Source organism: Micromonas pusilla, assembly GCF_000151265.4.
Source record: "Micromonas pusilla CCMP1545 genomic scaffold MICPUCscaffold_1, whole genome shotgun sequence".
Taxonomy (NCBI): Eukaryota; Viridiplantae; Chlorophyta; class Mamiellophyceae; order Mamiellales; family Mamiellaceae; genus Micromonas; species Micromonas pusilla.
The window spans coordinates 1,915,209-1,930,697 of record NW_003315882.1 but is presented as its reverse complement, the minus strand read 5'-3'; the positions used below and the strand labels follow the sequence as shown (position 1 = coordinate 1,930,697).

The following is a 15,489-nucleotide window of genomic DNA, read 5'->3' as shown; positions in this document are numbered from 1 at the left end:
CCGGCGTTTCTATCCGACCACCCTGCGGTTTCAATACCCGCCCTCGACGCCTTTCAACTCCGCTTCTGACGCCTTTGAACTCCACCCCGAACGACCCTCAGGACGCGAGCGGAGGAGGACGCGCGGAAGCAGGGCGCCGCGGACGCCGTCGTCGCTCTGGAGGCGCAAAACGCGGCGCTGCTCGAGGGCGAGGAGCGGCGGCGGCGCGAGTTCGCCGCGGAGACGATCGAGATTCTGAAGCGAGACGAGGCGCTCGTCGCGGAGGAGGAGCGTCGCCGCGAGATGGCGCTCGCGGCGTTGTCGCGCGCGGTGACGGAGGAGCAACGGCGCCGCCGCGCGGAGGATGAACGACGCGCGAAAGCCGCCGCGGAGCTTCAGCGGTTCCAGGAGCTCGAGAAGAAGCGCGCGGCGGACGAGGAAATTCGCAGGCAAAACGCGGACGCCGCGGCGGAGAAGGCGGCGGAGGACGAGAAGCTGCGCAGAGAGAAGGAGGACGAGCGAAGAGCCGAGGCGGACGCGGCGGAGAAAGCCGCGCAAGAACGCGAGCTCGCGAAGAGAGAAGAAGAGGACAAACGCAGAGCCGCCGCCGCGGCAGCCGCCGCCGCGCTCAAAAAGGCTGCGGTGCAGCAGCTCGAGGAAGAGGAAGCGCGCCGCGGCGCCGCGGAAGCCGCCGCGGACGCGCGCGTCGCCGTCGAGAAGAAGCAACGCGTCGAGGAGGAGGAACGCCGAGCGAAAGCGCTCGCCGCGGCGAAAAAAGCCGTCAACGACGAAGCGAAACGCCGCCAAGAAGAAGACCGCCGACGCGCCAAGGCGGACATCGAGATGAAACGCATGGCGGACAAGGAGATGAACCGCCGACGCGATGAGGACGCGCGCCGACGCGCCGCGGAGGCGGAGGAGCAGAGGCTCGCGATGGAGGAGGCGAGGATGCGTTCCGAGGCGGACGCGAAGGCGCGCGCGGCGGCGACGGATATGGAACGGAAAGCGACCGAGGCTGCGAGGATCACGGCCAACGAGGAGCAACGCCGCGCTACCGCGGACGCGGACGCGGACCGTCGCGCGGCGTCCGAGCGCGCGCGACGCGAGTCCGAAGACGCGCGCAGGGCGGCGGCGGACCAGGCGATGGAGGACGCGCGCGCGGCGGAGACCAAACGCCGCGAAGAAGAAGACGCGCGAAGAGCCATGGCCATGGACGCGTTGTCACGAGCCGTGGACGAAGAACGCGAACGCGTCGCCGCGGAGGACCGCAGGCGCGAGGACGCCGTCTTCGCCGCGAGGACCGCCGCGAACGAGGAGCAGTCCATCATCCAGGCGGAGAACGACCGACGCGAACGCGCCAAGGAAGTCGCCATCGCCGCCGCGAAAGAGGAAGCGATTCGCAGAGAGGACGAGGCGACCAGAAGAGGCGCGGCGTCGGAGGAATACGCCGTCCTGCTCGCCACCCTGCGCGCGATGGACGGCGAGTTCGCGCCGCGACGAGCGGCCGCCGCGGACGCGGCGCAGGCGGCGTTGGACGCGGAACGAGTCGCCGTCGTCGCCGCCGCCAAGGCGAGAGAGACGGCGATCCAAGAGGACAAGGACGCCGCGTCCGCGGAGGCCAAGACGCGCGCGGAGGAGGACGCGAAGATTGACGACAAAAAGGTGCGTTCTATACACTGGTCCCCATACGACCCCGTCGCCGTGGTGAACGCCGTTTCTTAAGGACTTTGCCCGGCGCATCTCTCCGCCTATCCCTCGCTTTCAATCCCCGCCCGCGTTGCCTTTCAACTTCAACTGACGCCTTTCAACTCCACCCCGACATCGCTTTGTATGGAACGACCCTAAGGCGGCGCTCGTCGCGATGCAACGCGCGGAGATGGCGAAGCGAAGAGAGGAGGACGATCGCCGCCGCGTCGCCGTCGCGGAGATTGAACGCGCGCTCGCCGCGGAGGCTGTCGTGTTGGAGTCCGAAGAACGCCGCCGCGCGGCGTTCGCGTCCGAGATCGAGCGGCTCAGCGCGCTCGCCGCCGACGCGGCGAAGCGCGACGAGGCGTCGATCCGAGCCAAGGAAGAGGCGCGCCGCCGACAGGCGGAGCTCGAGGTTCGAAGAGCCGAGGAGGAGGAGCGGAGAACCATCGCGGCGGAGGATCTCCGACGCGAAAAGGCGGACGACGCGATCGAGGACGCGGAGAAGGACCTCGCGAAGGACCGCGACGACGAATCCGCGCGCCGCGCCGCCTGGGAGGCGTCCATGGCGGACCGCGCGCGCGCGGAGGCGGATCGCCGCGCGAGAGAAGACCGCCGCGCCGCCGACGCCGAGGAGGCGCTTCGACGCAGCGCCAACGACGAGGACGCGCGACGCCGCGACGAAGAGTACCGCCGCGAAGAGCTCGAGACGCGCCTCCGCGAGATGCTCGAAGAGGACGAGCGCCTCACGAAGGCGGAGGAAGAGCGCCGCGCCAAGGCGGAGACGGAGCTGCGCGACCTCATCACGGAGGAACAGACGTTGACGCAGGCGGAGGAGGCGAGACGCGCGGCGCGCGCGGCGGACGTCGAGGCGACGGCGAGGCGCGAGCAACAGATCCAAGAGAGCGAGGACAAGCGCCGGGCGGACGCGGACGCGTTCCTTCGCCGCGCGCGGTCCGCGCTCGACGCGCTCGTCGCGGAGATCGAGGCGAGACGCGGGGCGTACGAGGACGCGCAGGCGGCGGCGGCGGCCGCGGAGAACGCCACGCGAGAGCAAGAAAACGCGCGGCGACGCGACGAGGAGACGACGCGTCGGAAGCAATCCGAGGAAGAGGCGGAGCTCCGCGTCACGGAGGAGTCCCGCCGCGTCGTCGAGGCGTCGCGTCGGAGCAAGGAGGAGGCTGCCGCGCGAAGAGCCGCTGAGCTCGAGGCGCGTCGCCGCGCCGCGGAGGACGCGCGCGCGAGCTCGGCGCGGCGAGATATGGACGCCGCGTCCGTCGCGCGTCGCAGAGCCGAGGAGGCTGTTCAAGCGACCGCCGCGGTCGCGGAGGCTGCGCTTCGCGAGCAGAAGCGACGCGAGGCTGACCTCGCGGCGAAGACTGGGCGCGCGACCGCGGCGGTGGGCGACGCGGTCGCGGAGAGCGGCGGCGGCTCGAAGGCGGCGGCGGCGGCGGCGGAGGAGGACCCGAGGGAGCGGCGCCGGCGCGAGCGCGAGGAACGCGAGGCGGCGAGAGCGGCGCGGCGCGAGGCGAGAGAAGCCGAGCGCGACGCCGCGGCCGCGGAGAAGGACGCCGCGCGCCGCGCGAAGGCTGCCGAGGCGGACGCGAAGGCTGCCGCGGACATCGCGAAGGCGGAGGCGGAGGCGGCGGAGGCGATGGAAAAGGCGGCGGCGGCGATGGACGACGAGGAGACTCCTCCTCCGCCGCCGCCGGCGCCGCCGGCGCCGCCGTCGCTCGCGGACGCGATGGACTCCTTCGGCGCGATCGACGCGCCGTCCACGTCCGAGAGCACCGCCGGGAAGTCCGAGCTCATGTCCTCGCTGGACCGCGGCGAAGCGCAGGAGATCGTCAAAGCGCTCGCGGCGGACAAGGACCCGCTCCGAGCCATCGCGGTTCTCGCGGAATCTCGAAACGACGCCGGCGCCGCGGAGGCCATCGGCGCGCTGTGGCGCGAGAACGCGTCGAGAGCCGCGGAGGTCCTCATGGGCCTCGAGACGGCGCGCGGCGCGGAGTTGCTTCGCATCTTGTGCGAGACCTTGGGCGAGGTGGACGCCGCGACCGCGCTCGTCGCGATGGAGGAGCCGGGCCGGGCCAACGGCGTCGCGCAGTTTATTCTTCCGTACGGCGCGCGATCCGTCGTGTACAAGGGGAAGGAGCTTCTCGCGGCGATCGCGTCGACGTCCCCGAGCGCCGCGAAGAAGATCTACGCGGGTTTGCTCCCCACGGAGCAGGTGTCCATCTTGAGGCGGGCGTGCCTCGGGATGGGGCAGCGGCCCGGGAGCGAGGACAAAGAGACGCGCACGGCGCTCGTGGCGAGAGACGACGGCGGCGCGCCGGATCCGTCGCTCGCCGCGCTCCTCCTCAGCGGCTTGACGGAACAAGCCGCGGTCGAGGTCGTGCACCGGTTCAAGACCAGAGGGGTGAAGAACGGGAGCGAGAAGTGGCAACGCAGGCAGACCGCGGCCGCGGAGGTGATGGACGCGCTGGGGGAGATTAACCCCGGGTTCGCCGCCGGGTGCAACGACGCGCTCGCGAAGAAGAGATGAGATGATTTATTTAACGCGGCGATCGACGAGAGGGGGATCTGGTGGTGGTTAAAAGGAAGAGTTTATGGTTTGGGTTTTATATCATGCTCGTGCTTGAGTGCACGCGACGCGACGCGACGCGACGCGTCCGCTCCCTCTCGCTCGCTCGCTCACACGTTGTACGCCCCCGGCCCCGGCCCCGTGGACCCGACCTCGAGCTTCGGTTCCCGCGTCGACGTCCCGAATTTCACCGTCGGCGACGTCGGCTCCCTGCTGCTGCTCTGCCGCCCGACGCAGCTCCTCGGCGTCGCGTGCGACCCGCACGGCCCCGGACTCAACATCCCCACGGTCCCGCCCATGACCTTATCCCTCTGGTCCCGCTTCAGCGTCCCGAAGATCGCCGTCGGCTCGGTGACCTTCTTCGTCGCGCCGTAGTCGGCGGTTTGTTTTCCGACGCCTCCCGACGGGAGCGTGTACCTGTCCGGGCCCGGGCGCTGCGCCGCGTTTTTGTCCGAGCTCCACCGCCCGCCCTTCGCGAACGCGGCCGCGGGCGCCGTCCGCTTGACGCTCTCAGGCTGCGGGCCGACGGAGGAGACGGTCGCGTACTTCGCCGCGGGCGACCACGCGTTCCCCGCCGAGTTATATTTCGACGTCGCCGCGTCGTAGAGCCCCTGCGCCTGCTCGCGCGTCGACCGCGGCAAGCTGTGGCGCGGGCGCGAGTGTTTCGTGGAGTCCACCTGCGCGCCGACCGCGGGAGCGAGCTCGTACTTCCCGGGTCCCGGCGGCGAGATGCCCTTCTTCGCGCACGGGTCGAGGACGTGCATCGAGTCGCGCGTCGTCCCGAGCTTGTTTCGGTCGCTCGACGGGAATTTCGGGCTCGGCATCGTCGGATACCTCGCGTCGATCACCTCGCCGATGCACCCGCTCAGGGTGTACGCCGGCCCCGGCGATAAGTTCGACGGCGTGCACTTCGCGTGCTCCGCGCTGAGGTACACCTTATCGAACGCGTCTCGCGTGCCCTTCCCGAACGGGACGCCGTCGCCGAACGACGTCTTTCGCGTCGACAGCGTTTGCTTCCCCATCGTCGTCGTGAGCCTGTAGACGGGCTTCCGCGCGTACGGGCTGACGCGCGCGGTGGTGCGCCCGTCGCCCATGGCGCGCGTTCGCGGTGGAGAGGACGCGTACGACGGGATGGCGCTTGCCGCGGGGGGGGGGTGGGGGGAGGCGCGCGATTGTGGTAATCCGATTGCATTCCGATTGCCGCTTTCGGAACGAAGTTGAAGCAGACTGCTGGCGCGAGACGCGGAGTTCGGTCAAACGCGTCGGTTGATCGGAAAAATTAAAAAGGAAAAAGTGCGACATTTCACCCAGGCGCGCGGTGAAATTGAACCCACGGCAGTTTTTTTCAAAACCGTTGGTTGAGCCCGAAGCGCGAAGTGCCGTCCGCGCGACCGCGCCGCGAGATCTCTGAGAACGCACGGCGCCAGGGCGGCCGCGCGCGTCGTCGTCGTCGCCGACGCTCGCGACGACGAAACGCGCATGACCTCGTTTCTCGACCGCCTGAAAGAGTTCGGAGGGCACGTCGCGCGCGAGCTCATCCTGAGCCCGACCCCGCCCGCGAACAGGCTCCGCATCGAGCGAAGCGCGGGCGCGCGCGAGGTCGACGCAGAGCCGCCGCGCGTCCCGTCGCGATCGAGCGCCGACCCCGCCGCGAACCCGTACGCGCGAGGAGGCCCCGGCGGCGCGGGCGGCGCCGCGAGGACGCGCGACTTTCTCGCGCGCGCGACGAGCGCGAGCGCGTCTCGGCCGAGGCATCACCCGTACGGATCGCCTCCGACGTCGTTCGGCGGGGCGACCGCGTCCAGATCGCGAGGCGGCGCCGCGAGCGCGTTCGGCGCGCGCTCGCCGCGCGCAGGAAGAAGATCCTCCCCGGCGCGCGACCCGCTCGTGACGTCCGTGTTCGGCGGCGGCGCGGCGAGGACGTACGGCGTCGACGCGTGGAGAGGAGGAGGGACGAGCGCGGCGGCGGCGGCGGTGGGCGCGTCGCATCGCTACCCGACGACGGCGTTGGACGCGTTCGCGTCCGCGGAAGCCGCGCAGAGAGACGCGGACCTCGCCGCCGCGGCGGTGGACACAGACGAGCCGTACGCCCCGCACACCATCTCCAAGCCGCTCCTGCCGCGCTACGTGCGAGACGCGGAAGCGTTGATCGACCTGACGTTTGAAGAGTCGGCGCGGAAAGCCGCGGCGTCTCGATCGCGGTCGCGGCTCGGCTTCCGCGGACGTGCGACCGGCGCGGACGCGTCGCCGGCGGCGCAGACGGCGTACTACGAGCAGCAGCGCTCGTATTCTTCGTACAGCGCCTCGCCCGCGCCGTTCTACGCGCACGGCCCGAGGCCCATCGGAGGCGGCGGCGGCGCGTTCGGCGCCGCCGAATACGACGCGGAGATGACGCGAGACATCGAGATCGCGGAGGAGGCGGCGAGGAAGGCGACCGCGAGGGAGCACGCGGCGATCGTCGCGCGCGCGGGCGCGTCCGCGCTTCGCGTCGACGCCGCGACGCCGTTCGCGGAGAAGCTCGCGAGGCGATCGAGGTTCGACGCGAGGTATCACGTCGCTTCCGCGGACGCAGGGAAGAATGATGATGATGATGTGCGATCGAGGACGCTCGGGCGAGGGTTCGGAGGCGCGCTCGCGACGAGTCAGCTCGACCGCGACTTTCGGGCGTTCGACGAGGCGTACGTGGATTTGCCGTCGCTGGAGGCGTACAAAGCGCGCGTCGCGGAGCTGCACGGGGAGAAGCCGGCGAAGAAGCCAGCCGCGGCGGCGGCGGGCGCGGCGAAGAAGAAGAAGGGGAGGGGACGACCGAAGAAGAAAACCCCGGACGACGACGACGACGACGACGTGGACGTCGACCCGATCACCGATCAGCTGTTCGACGACGTCGACGCGCAGCTCGCGGCGCTCAGGCGCGGCGAGGTGGCGGCGCTCGGCGCGAACCGCGGCGACGGCGCGAAGACGACGAAGACGAATAAGAAAAACGTCGCGACCGATCGCACCGCGCTGTCGCGCCTCAGAGCGGCGGAGCTCTCGCTGGAGGTGCGCGCGAAAAACGCGAGCCCGTCCGCGCCCGTGGACGCCGCGCGCGAGGCTGACCTCGAGCGTCAGATCCGATCGCTCCTTCTCGAGCAGAGCGACCTGGAGAAGACGCGAGAGGAGGTGCTCTCCGCGGCGAAGAAGGCGGCGGAGGAGGAGAAGGCTGGCCCCGACGCCGCGGCCGTCGCCGCGATGGAGAGAGAGCTCCTGCGGCCGCTCACGGACGAAGAGCTCGGCCTCGTCGAGGAAGCGACGGACGGCGGCGGCTTCGGCGGCGAGGTGCTCGCGTCCGGGACGTTCCCCGGACAGGGCGCGCTCGAGATGACGCGGAAAGACGTCGGCACGATGGCGAGCGGGCAGTGGCTGAATGACGAAATGTGCAACTTCACGGTCGGCACGATGGCGCGGCGGGACTTGGAGCGCAGCGGCGGGACGCAGCCGCGGACGCATTTCTTCAACACGTTCTTCATCAAGAAGCTGCGAGACGGCGGGAACGGGTACGATTACAACGCCGTGCGGAGATGGACGACGAAGAAGAAGCTCGGGTACGACGCGTTGGCGTGCGACAAGGTGATCGTTCCGGTGCACCAGGCGATTCACTGGGTCCTCGCCGTGATCGACTTGAAGGCGAAGCGCGTGACGTTTATGGATTCGCTTCACGGCGGCGACCACGGACTCGGGAAGGATCTGATTCGCTGGGTGAAGGACGAGACGAAGAACAAGCGAGAGATCGATCTGGACACGAGCGACTGGGTCGTGGAGTGCCCGAAGGACGTCCCGAGGCAGCTTAACGGCCACGACTGCGGCGTTTTCATGCTGAAATTTGCAGACTACATCGCGACCGGGTGTCCGTTGACGTTCGATCAGCGGAACATGGAGTACTTCCGGCGGCGAATCATCGCGGACGCGATGGCGTGCGGGAGAGAGTGATGCCGAACGAGAAAATATCCGTCGATTGAAACGAGAAAACGAACGACGCGGCGAGTAGCGCCGCGTCTTCTCTACGTCTCATCCATCTTCGCCGCGAGTTTCGCCATCGTCTCGTCCACCAACGCCGCCGTCTCCGGGTCTTTCATCGCGCTCTCGTATCGCGCTTTGAACGCCTCGAGCTTCTCCGGATCCCGCATCAGCGCGGCGAGATCCGCGGGGACCCCGTTCCCGTCGAATTCGAAATCCTTGAGCTTAACCCGCGCGTCGATCTCTCGCGACATCTGCCGCGACATCCGACACCCCTCCACGAGCTCGGGGTCGAGATCCATCTTCTCCGCGCCGTCCTCGTCCGGGAGCTCGAAGACCGCGGGCGCGACGCGCGGGTACTCGACGGGCGGCGGCTTGGCGACGACGGCGCGACGCGTCGTCGCGACCGCGACCGCGTCGTCGTCGTCGTCGTCGTCCGAGGAGGAGGACGCGTTCGCGATGACGTCCCAGCGCCCGTCGCTCCACTTCGGGTCCGACCTGCCGCCGCCGCTCGCGTCCGACGCGTGAACGAACGCCCCTTTCTTCAGCGTCCTCTCCTCCGAGGTCCTCAGCTCGTTCCCGTTCCCGCCGCGAGCGTTTCGATCCCGATCCCGATTCTGGCGCAGCTCCGCGAGGCTCTCGTTCAAGACGCGCTCCATCTCGCGCGCGACGCGCGACGTCGCCCCGTGCGACGCCGTCAGCGCCGTCAGCGCCTCGCGCGCCGTCATCGCCGCCGCCGCGAGCTCGCCGACGTGCGCCTCCGTCTTCGCCAACAGCGCCAGGTGCAACCCCCGCGGGGGATAATTCTCCGGGTAACACTGCTCGTGCGGCTTCACGAGCGAGCGCGCGAGCGTCAGCGCGCGCGGAAAGTCCCGCGCGTCGATCGCCGCGCGCAGCGCCGCGGCGCGCACGCGCACGCGAAGGACGTGGCAGTCGCCCACGGCGGCGGCGAATCCGACTCCAAAAGACGCGTCGTCGTCGCCGTTCAGGAGGTCTTCCGCTCGCGTCAGCATCTTCTCCGCGGTGTCGTGGTCGGACTCGTCTCGAAGGAACTTCGTCGCCGCGTCGAGGCACCGCGACGCTTCCGCGACGCGCGACGCGGTGCGCGCGCGGTCCGCGCCGCCCCAGGCGCCCCAGCCGTGCACCTCGACGCCGTTTCCTCTCGGTCGTCTCGGCGCGGCGTCGGCGTCGGCGTCGGCGTCGGTGTCGGCGCGAGCCGCGCGACCGGGACCCGCGGCGCCGCCGCCCAACCCGCCGGAGTAATCGATCGGCGGCTCGTCGTCCTCGTCCTCGGACGATTCGTCCTCGGTCTCGGATTCCGCCGCGGCGCCGTCGCCGTCGCGTCGCGACTGGTCGACGACGACGACGACGCCGCCACCGCCGCGCGCCGCGGTCAAATGTTCATCGTCCACCGCGTCCGTCCGCCACGGCGGATAACGCGCGTCCGCGCCGTGGTCTACGAACACCGCGCCGCACGGCAGCTTCGTCCGCGTCGCGCGTGAATGATCGTCGAGCGGCGAAGGCGCGCCGATGTCGCCGTCGATGTCGAACCGGTAGTGATTCAACAGCTCCGCGCGTCTCTCCGCGCGCGTCGCCAACAGCTCCACGTACGAGATCGCAATCTCCTCTCCTTTCCTCACGTCCCGCACGCACCGGAACGTCGCGGTCGTCCCCTCCCCGAACGTCTGCGCGACCGTCGGCGCGCACGCGTGGTTCATCATAGCCGCGGTGGGGTACACGCCCATGCCCACGGGGTTGAGTTCGTCGTCGTGGATCGTGTGGACGTTGCACGCGAACGCGGCGAGGAGTCGCGCGACGTCTCTCGGGTCCGGGCCCCCCGCGAGCGGGTCCACGAAGTTTGGCGACTTCGGGTCGTGCTTCGGGTTCGCCGCCGCGGAAGGGTCGAGGACGCGCGCGATGTACGCGCACGTGAGCATCGCCATCTGCGCGAACGTCGCCTTCCTCGCGGGCGGCAGCGCGTCGGTGTCGTCCCAATGATGCGTCAGCGATCGGAGCGCGTCGTAGCCCTCGCCGAGGCCCATCGCGGCGGCCGCGGCGACGTCCTCGGCGTCGTCGCGCGCGTCGGCGGCGTCGGAGTCGTCGGCGTCGTCGGCGTTCTTCTTCTCCCGGTCGCTCTTCTCCTTCTCCTCGCGCGCTTTGCGCCACAGCGCGCGCGCGGCCATGCGCGCGGTCGCGGGAGGGACGCGTCCGCCCTTGGCTGCCGATTCGATCGCAGCGCACTCCTCCCTGTGCCCGCGCTTCCACGCCGCCGCCTGCGCGTCTCGGCCGAGATACCGCGCGTGCTTGCATCGCGCGCAGCGGAGAAGCGCGCCGCCGTCGTCCGCGCGCTTGAACGTGTGGTCGCACCGCGCCGCGCGCTGCGAGTCGTGCAGCGCGCACGCGTACGGGCGCGCGACGAGCGCCTCGTCGCCCGCGCGCATGTCCACCGCGGCGACGAGGTGCCGGCCTCTCGCCGGGTCGACGCGCATCTCGACGCGCCCGCCGGGGAGGAGGACCGGCGGCGGCGCGACGACGTCCGCGTCGTCGTCCGGCGTCGTCATCGCGCGCGGCGCGCAGCGTCCTCTGCGAGATCGCGCGGCGTCGCGGACTGGAGGGAGAGCGAGAGGAGGAAAGTTGAAAGTTTATGGTCTCACGATCTCACTCAAAAGAAGGAAACACTGCTGCCTATAACACTACAACTGCACTGAAACGCGTCGCGTCGCGCCGCGCTTCAAGTACAAAAAATCCGGGCCGCGGTCCCTGCCGCGGCCGTCCGTCCCATCCGTGCGCGCCCCGCGCCGCGTTAATACACGCGCGCGAGAGCCGCCGCAAAAATATCTTTCGTCCGTTCGCTCATTCGCCCTCTGTCGTACGTTTGGTTTTGGTTGGATAAATACCGCCCGCCCCGCCTCGAGGTCATCAGCCTTATTCGTGTCCCACACCCACATCGATCCCCCCAAAAGAAACGCTCAACACGGAGACGTTTAATCCCCGCGCTCCCACACGAGCATGCTCCGCTTGCCGACCATGACGTCCGCGAGCTGCACGACGCGCTTCCAGACGGACTCCTGCACGTACGGGACGCCGTGCTTCTCGCAGATCGCCTTGATCTTCGGCTGCGCCTTCTGGTAAGACTTCATGGAGATGTCCGGGAACATGTGGTGCTCAATCTGGTAGTTCAACCACCCGTGGAAGAAGTCGTTCAGGTCGCCGCCGGTGCGGAAGTTGGCCGAGCCGATAACGGCGCGGAGGTAAAAGTCATCCGACCGCGGCTTCGTCTCCGTCTCGAACCGGTAGATGTCGTCCCCGACGTGGTTCGTCGCGATGATGATGAACGAGTGCACGTTGGTGATCACGTCCGCGAGGATGGACGTCAGGAGGACGCCGGTCGCGAGCTGCGCGCCGCCGACGGCGTAGCCCAACGCGGGCAACGCGGCGAACTGAAACAACGCGTACGGCGCGAAGCACTTCGCCGTCTCGACGAGCGCCGCCATGCCGCCGGGCTTGACGACGCCGCTGATGACCGTGGCGACCGTGCTCGGGAGCTCGCCCGTCTTGAACGGGTTCACGAAATCCTCGCCAGCCTTCTGCGCCTCGCGTTCCTTGCGTTGGTACATCTCTTTCATCGTGTTGGGGGCGTAGTAGAACCACTTCCAAATGAGCGCGAGGCCGACGACTTGGCCGTAGCGCGCGATCATCGGGAGGTTGCCCGAGCGCAGCGGTTTCATGTTGCGCTCGACGAGATCGGGGTCGGCTTTTTCGCCGAGCTGCGCGCGGAGTTGGGGAGGGAGGGAGGGAGGGGGTCGGCGTCCGCGTCGTCGGTTGAAAATCAAATCGTTCGGGGCGACCAATAAAAAAAAACAACTCAAGATGTGAAGGATAAGCCCGCCCGCGACGGACGCGCGACGGCCGTCGCGCGCCGCCGCGGGCCCCGCGCGAAGAGCGCGCGCGACGCACCTGGTAGTGGTGGAGGTGGTTGTGCTCCACGTCCCACGCCTCGGGCATCATCCAGTCCATCCAGTCCGAGATCCTGCGCGCGATCCCCTTCGCGAACGTGCGACGGTGGAAGCGGCCGGTCACGACCCCGCCCTCGCTCTGCGCGGTGTTGTACCCGCCGTGGCAGACGTGATGCCCTACCATCGTCCATCGCGCGCAGATCGCGGTAGACATCATGAACGCCGCGATCGGGTTCACGCCGCCGACCGCGGCGAAGACGTTGCCGAACAGCATCGGCGTCGCGAAGAGCACGGCGAGGCCGCCGTAGTAGAAGCAGTTGGCCCACGTCAAGATCTTGTTGAGGTGGTCGACGTCATCTTCCCCGATCTCCGCCTTGAGCTCCTTCTCAACCTCGCGCACCTCGGCGGCCCACGAGGAGAGATCGAAGTTCTCGCGCCACTTGCCGGTCTCGTTGTACGTCATTTCACCCGACCCCGCGGACGGCATGTCCATCGTGATCGCCGCGCGCGTCTGAAGGACGCCGCGCGCCGCGCGGCGCGGGGCCGCAGCCTTGGCGGTGGCCGCACCCCGGACCGCGCGAGCGGAGCCGGCGCGGCGGGAGGTCGCCTTGAGAGACTTGGCGCCCGCGAGGGCGACGGGAGCGGCGATGGTCATGGACGCCATTGTGTGTCGCGTGCACGTCTGTGCGCGAGAAGTGACGCGCGCGGCGCGAGCACGTCGAACGCGAGCCGATGCGGAGGCCGGCGGCACGTGACTTGAACGGCTGAGTTTACGTGGCGGTCGTGTGTGGCAGCGCGTGCGTCTCGGCGCGATTTATACGGGCCGCGGTTAGACCGTCGTTCGCGAGTCAGATGCCGAGGCGGGCAGATCTTTTGTGCGGGATTGATTTTTTGGTTCCGCGCGTCGTTCGCGTCGAGTCGATGAGATGACCGGTTGAAACGACGTTCTTTCCATCGTTTCATCGGGGAAGGCGATTCGCTCGGGTTCAACGCCGCGTTCAAAGAACCCCGAAACCACCGAAACCGTTCGAGACCGAATTAATCCCTCCCTCCCTCCGTCCGTCCCTCCCTCCCTTCCTCCTCTCCCATCGCGTCGCGTCGCGAATCACATCCCCGCGTTGATCTCCCGGAAGAACGCGATCGTCTCCTCCAACGTCCGCGCGAACGCGTCCACCTCCTCCCTCGTGTTGTACAGATACAGCGACGCGCGCGCCGACGCGGGGACGTTCAACGCCGCGTGCAGCGGCTGCGCGCAGTGATGCCCGCTCCTCGTCGCCACCCCGGACGCGTCCAACAGCGTGCACACGTCGTTCGCGTGCAGCCCCTCGACGTTGAACGCCGCGAGCGACGCGCGGCCCTTCGCGGGCGTCGGCCCGTACACGGTCACGCCGTCGATCGCGGCGAGTCGCTCGTACAGACGCGTCCCCACGTCCACCTCGTGCTCGTGAACTCTGTCCATGCCGATCGCGGAGAGGTAGTCGCACGCCGCGCCGAGCGCGATCGCCTCGCCGATCGCGGGCGTCCCCGCCTCGAACCTCGCGGGCGGGGGCGCGTACGTGCTCCTGTCCATGAAGACGTCCTGGATCATCTCGCCGCCTCCCATCCACGGCGGCATCGTCTCTAGGACATCCGCGCGGCCCCACAGGAACCCGATCCCGGTCGGCGCGCACATCTTGTGCCCGGACGCGACGATCCAGTCCACGCCCAACGTCTTCACGTCGATCGGCATGTGCGGCACGGACTGGCACGCGTCGAGGAGCACCTTCGCGCCGACGCTCTTCGCGAGCTTCACCAGTCGCGGGACGTCCACCTCGCTCCCGAGGACGTTGGACACGTGCGCCGTCGCGATCAATTTCGTTTTTCCCTCGCGCGCCGACGCTTCCAACGCGTCCATGTCGATCCCGTTCCCGTCCGGCGCGAGCCCGACGTGCCGCAGCGTCGCGCCCGTCTGCGCGCACACGAGCTGCCACGGCACGATGTTGCTGTGGTGCTCGAGCTCGGAGATGATCACCTCGTCCCCCGGTTTCAAGTTGGCGACGCCCCACGTGTACGCGACCAAATTAATCGCCTCCGACGCGTTGCGCGTGAAGACGATCTCGCGGTCTGTCTCCGCGCCGATGAAGTCCGCCACCTTGACGCGCGCGAGCTCGTACGCGTCCGTGGCTTTGCCGCTGAGGTAGTGCACGCCGCGGTGGACGTTCGCGTTGATCTCGCGGTAGTAGGCGGCGTGCGCGTCGATGACGACGTTCGGCTTTTGCGACGACGCCGCGGAGTCGAGGTAGACGAGCGGCTTGCCGCTGTCCGGGAGCGTCTGATGCAGGATGGGGAAGTCGCCGCGGAGCTCGTCCGCGAGCGTGGAGCGCACGGACGTGCTCGCGGCGGCCGTGGAGACGGACGCGCGGGTTCGCGCGGTCCCCGGGAGCCGCGGCGGATTCGGCGGCGACGCGGCGGCGACGCGCGCGCGAGATCCGTGCGACGCGGGGGACGCGCCGCGCGGGGGCGGGGCGCCGTCGCGCGACGCCGCGGACGCGGACGCGCGAGGCGCGGACGCGGACGCCGCGAGCGTTAACGTAGCCATCGTCGCCATCGTCGAGAACGACGCGGACGCAGCGGCGGTGTCGGGCGTGCCGTGCGCGACGTCGAGCGCGCGGGGATTCTGTCGTCGTCGACGTGTCGAAAGCAAGCCAGAACCCTACGTCCCGAAACCTCAACACAGTCTGAGAGCCACCTGAGTCGACGAGACGCCTCCCGCGCCGTCGTTTGATATCGCGTCGATAACATTATTACGTACTACCCGCGCGACCGGCTAGAGGTCACGTCCTACTACTCCGCGAGTCGACGCGCGCGCGTCGACCCGCGAGCTACGCGCCTCGTGTCCGACACGAGGCGCTCGCTATCCTCCCCTTCCCTCTCACGGCGTCCGCCGCCCGCGAGCGGAAAAAAAAAACACGAGGTTCCCGACGCGCCCGCCTCTCGTCACGCGTCCTTCCTCGGCACGTACGCGAAGCCGCTCGGGAGTTTCGCGTTCGTCTGCTGCAACTCGCCCGCGCACATCATCCGCTCGCGGCTCACCGGCGTCGCGGTCCCGTCGTCGTCCGCGGCGGGCGCCGCCGCCGTCGTCGCGCCCGCGCCGCCCGACCGACGCGCGCGCTTCGGCCATCGCCCCTCGCCGCCGCCGCCGTCGCCCGCGCTCGGCCCGGACGACTTGGAAGTCCCCTTCACGCTGCCGCTCCTCGCGCGCTTCGGGACCGACGGACTCGTCTCCCCGCCCCCGGGGGGGTTTCCGCCGCC

At 69.3% G+C, this 15,489-nt stretch overlaps 7 protein-coding genes across 7 annotated transcripts in view; 3 read left to right on the top strand and 4 right to left on the bottom strand.

Moving 5' to 3' along the window:
- Positions 1 to 4,210, top strand: part of MICPUCDRAFT_46414 (nucleobase:Cation symporter-1 family) — a gene marked incomplete at both ends in the record, with an annotated part of 8,331 nt that extends 4,121 nt beyond the window's left edge. The window contains 2 exons of the mRNA XM_003055717.1: positions 265 to 1,641; positions 1,826 to 4,210. Coding sequence (XP_003055763.1) covers positions 265 to 1,641; positions 1,826 to 4,210 — 3,762 coding nt within the window. The remainder of the gene's footprint in view (positions 1 to 264; positions 1,642 to 1,825) is intronic.
- Positions 4,211 to 4,359: 149 nt separating this feature from the next.
- MICPUCDRAFT_38222 (uncharacterized protein) lies at positions 4,360 to 5,343 on the bottom strand (the record flags this gene model as incomplete). Its single annotated transcript, XM_003055193.1, has 1 exon — positions 4,360 to 5,343. The coding sequence occupies one exon, from the start codon at positions 5,341 to 5,343 to the stop codon at positions 4,360 to 4,362; it is 984 nt and encodes a 327-aa protein (XP_003055239.1).
- A 339-nt stretch (positions 5,344 to 5,682) lies between these two features.
- Positions 5,683 to 7,454, top strand: MICPUCDRAFT_61793 (uncharacterized protein; the record flags this gene model as incomplete). The annotated part of the gene is made up of 1 exon (XM_003055716.1): positions 5,683 to 7,454. A coding segment is annotated over exon 1 (1,726 nt), but the record flags the coding sequence as incomplete, so codon positions are not given.
- A 188-nt stretch (positions 7,455 to 7,642) lies between these two features.
- MICPUCDRAFT_6832 (uncharacterized protein) lies at positions 7,643 to 8,179 on the top strand (the record flags this gene model as incomplete). Its single annotated transcript, XM_003055715.1, has 1 exon — positions 7,643 to 8,179. A coding segment is annotated over one exon (537 nt), but the record flags the coding sequence as incomplete, so codon positions are not given.
- Positions 8,180 to 8,223: 44 nt separating this feature from the next.
- MICPUCDRAFT_46413 (uncharacterized protein) lies at positions 8,224 to 10,803 on the bottom strand (the record flags this gene model as incomplete). The annotated part of the gene is made up of 1 exon (XM_003055192.1): positions 8,224 to 10,803. One exon carries the CDS (start codon positions 10,801 to 10,803, stop codon positions 8,287 to 8,289), a length of 2,517 nt encoding a protein of 838 aa, XP_003055238.1. The 3' UTR covers positions 8,224 to 8,286.
- Positions 10,804 to 10,878: 75 nt separating this feature from the next.
- On the bottom strand, positions 10,879 to 12,879 carry MICPUCDRAFT_46412 (uncharacterized protein). The gene is made up of 2 exons (XM_003055191.1): positions 12,200 to 12,879; positions 10,879 to 12,009 (listed from the first exon to the last, which is right to left on the bottom strand). Exons 1-2 carry the CDS (start codon positions 12,860 to 12,862, stop codon positions 11,227 to 11,229), a joined length of 1,446 nt encoding a protein of 481 aa, XP_003055237.1. The 5' UTR covers positions 12,863 to 12,879; the 3' UTR covers positions 10,879 to 11,226.
- Positions 12,880 to 13,303: 424 nt separating this feature from the next.
- On the bottom strand, positions 13,304 to 14,785 carry MICPUCDRAFT_38219 (uncharacterized protein; the record flags this gene model as incomplete). The annotated part of the gene is made up of 1 exon (XM_003055190.1): positions 13,304 to 14,785. One exon carries the CDS (start codon positions 14,783 to 14,785, stop codon positions 13,304 to 13,306), a length of 1,482 nt encoding a protein of 493 aa, XP_003055236.1.
- Positions 14,786 to 15,489: the final 704 nt, after the last annotated feature.